We start from the raw sequence: 2,658 nt of genomic DNA, 5'->3' as shown, positions 1-2,658 counted from the left end.
GTATATATATATATATATATATATATATATATGTATGTACATACAGTATGTAATGAAAAGAGGAAGGAATCTGAACAGTGTAGAATGAAGTTGAAACGATTGTTGTGCTAATAAATGTCTTTTGTTACACTCCGTCTTCTGTATTAATCATTTAAAATATACCCTGGTCATGAGTGGTTTCCTGGTGTCATGGAAAAAAAAGAAACAAGAATAAAAGGATTACAAGAATGTAATTGTGAGAAAACATCTTTCAGTTATTACCATATGTTCAGTCTCAAAACTTTTGAATGATGTCATGAAGGCAATTTCAGACGATGAAGCTTCACCATCTCTCTTGTAAAAGTCATCTGCAATCAACAAAAGAATTACATGAAAATATGTCTTGCATTTCTTGTTAGTATCAAACCATGCACATTCTCATGTGTACACACACACGTGATGGCTACAACTCAATTTTGAGTATTGCCATCACTTGAAAGTTCATTGATATCACTAGAACGAGTTTGCCTTTTGCAAACATTGTCTGAAGGAAGAAGCTGTTGTCCAAAATGAAACCCAACAGCAAAAGGCCATACTCTCATCCAAATCTGCAGAACATGTAAGAATGAATATACACAGCAACACTTTGTTTCTCACTGTTTTATGTAATCATTATGATTTAATAAAGCTTGACAGGCTTTAGCACATATCAGCAAACACTTTGTTTGCTGAATTCTATAGATATGAACAATTGTTCTCATCTGGGTGATGTCTGCCACTGAGGTGACACAATCATACTGAAACACTGATGTCTGAAACTCCACCTAGGATTAAGTGGATTATCTATACGCATTGTCGAAAGGAAGAAGTTGTTCTCTAAAGACAAAGCCAAAATCCCAACAGTGAAAAATCATATTCATGTCCAAGTCTACTTGAATGTATAAAGAATGACTGTTTACATCACTGTTTTGATCCTTGGTGTTTTGTGTGTTCTCTTGAAATTTATTCAATTTAAAAACCGTTTCTTGATTCTCATAATTACGTCTCTCTTGTTATTTTTCTGGTATGGAAAACTATGTGTTTTGATTCTCATTATTAATCTGAAATAAGGTGGCAAACAGGCAGAAATGTGTGCACACTGGCCAAATTGCTTAGCAGCATTTCGTCTGTCTTTGCATTCTGAGATCAAATTCCACCAAGGTTGACTTTGTCTTTCATCCTTTCAGAGTTGATACAATAAGTACCAGTTAAGCACTGGGGTTAATGTAATCGACTTACTCCTGTCCCCAAAATTGCTGGCCTAGTGCCAAAATTTGAAATCTTTATTAATCTAAAATTCTAAAGCAGTGAGCTGACAGAATTGTTACAACCCTGGACAAAATGCTTCGCAAAATTTCTTCCAGCACTTGACATTCTAACTTCAAATGCCACAGAAGTTGATTTTGCTTCTCATTCTTTTGGGGTTGATAAAACAAAATACCAGTGGAGCACTGGGGTCAATGTAATTGACTTTCCTTTCCCCTTAAAATTGCTGGCCTTGTGCCAAAATTAGAAAGAATTATTGATCTTAAATCTGACACCACACTGACAAGATGTATCTAAGACTGTAATAAACATGTCTGGCCGAAATTTTGTGACTTTCCATTTTTTTCTTTACTAAGAAATAAATAGATTAAATAATTCATAAGTTGAATTTTAGTTGTTATGGACTAAGTATGAAATCGTTTTTTTCTGCCCAGCACAAAGATACAATAAATACATCAATTCAAACAGAATGACTATTTTGTTTACTACATCAAAACAGAAACCAAAACAGATTTATGCTAATAAAATAAATGTACTTACTAGTGGGGTTTCCATCAAAATTTCCACACAAACCACTTGTTTTGGAATTTCGGTACTGTTCTCCTAGAGTCAGCTCTATGTACATGTTTTCATTGAACAAAAGCTGTATATCAGATGTGCTGCTTTCAATTGAAATGTAATCATACCGTTTCATAATTGTAATACCTACAATGAAAGTATATAATTCTGAGATTACAACAAGAAGAAAAGATCAAGAGCTTTCACAACAATCTTTCTCGCATATGTCCTTATTGTCTTATCAAGGGAAATGTATAAGCAAATAAATATCTACATACTAACTTAGTAAAGACATCATCGCTAGTCTGCTTCAATGTTGCTTTTTTTATGAGACACAATTTTTTTTACATAATAAAACATTTAAGCTAACACTAGAGGGCATCCAGTGAGCAAGCAAAGTGTGGATGTCGTTTGTTAGATTCGTGGGGCCTTTGTCACAGCAAGGCAGCAGAAATCTCAAAAAAGATTTGAAATCAGTGCCCCAAAATTATAGATAACTAGCAGAAATATCCAGCATTGCCTGGATTAAAGAAAATAATGAAATTCGAAAATGCCTTTTAGATCTCTAACATGACACATGGATTATGCAGTTCTCAACAGTAATTAGCTGAGGTACAAACTATTAATGTCAATAACATATTTTGTCCAATGTTCTCACTGTTAAAATTGTTTAAAAAAACAGGTAGTTTTTTGTCTTTGCAATCACTTTCAATTGTCAGTACTTATTTGAAACACATTGAACCTGAAAATGCATAAACTTGAGAAGAACCAGCCTGCAGGCACTCCTCTCCTGTTAAAAAGTACATCAACTCCATG

At 33.8% G+C, this 2,658-nt stretch overlaps 1 protein-coding gene across 1 annotated transcript in view; it reads right to left on the bottom strand.

Moving 5' to 3' along the window:
- The window catches only part of LOC106875008 (uncharacterized), a 196,187-nt gene that overhangs the window by 184,345 nt on the left and 9,184 nt on the right, over nt 1-2,658 (bottom strand). The window contains exons 8-9 of the mRNA XM_052971235.1: nt 1,825-1,989; nt 262-347 (exon numbers count right to left, since the gene is read on the bottom strand). Of these exons, the coding sequence (XP_052827195.1) occupies nt 262-347; nt 1,825-1,989 (251 nt within the window). The remainder of the gene's footprint in view (nt 1-261; nt 348-1,824; nt 1,990-2,658) is intronic.

This window comes from Octopus bimaculoides, chromosome 10 (assembly GCF_001194135.2).
Source record: "Octopus bimaculoides isolate UCB-OBI-ISO-001 chromosome 10, ASM119413v2, whole genome shotgun sequence".
Lineage (NCBI taxonomy): Eukaryota > Metazoa > Mollusca > Cephalopoda > Octopoda > Octopodidae > Octopus > Octopus bimaculoides.
This window is presented reverse-complemented; position numbering and strand designations above follow the sequence as displayed.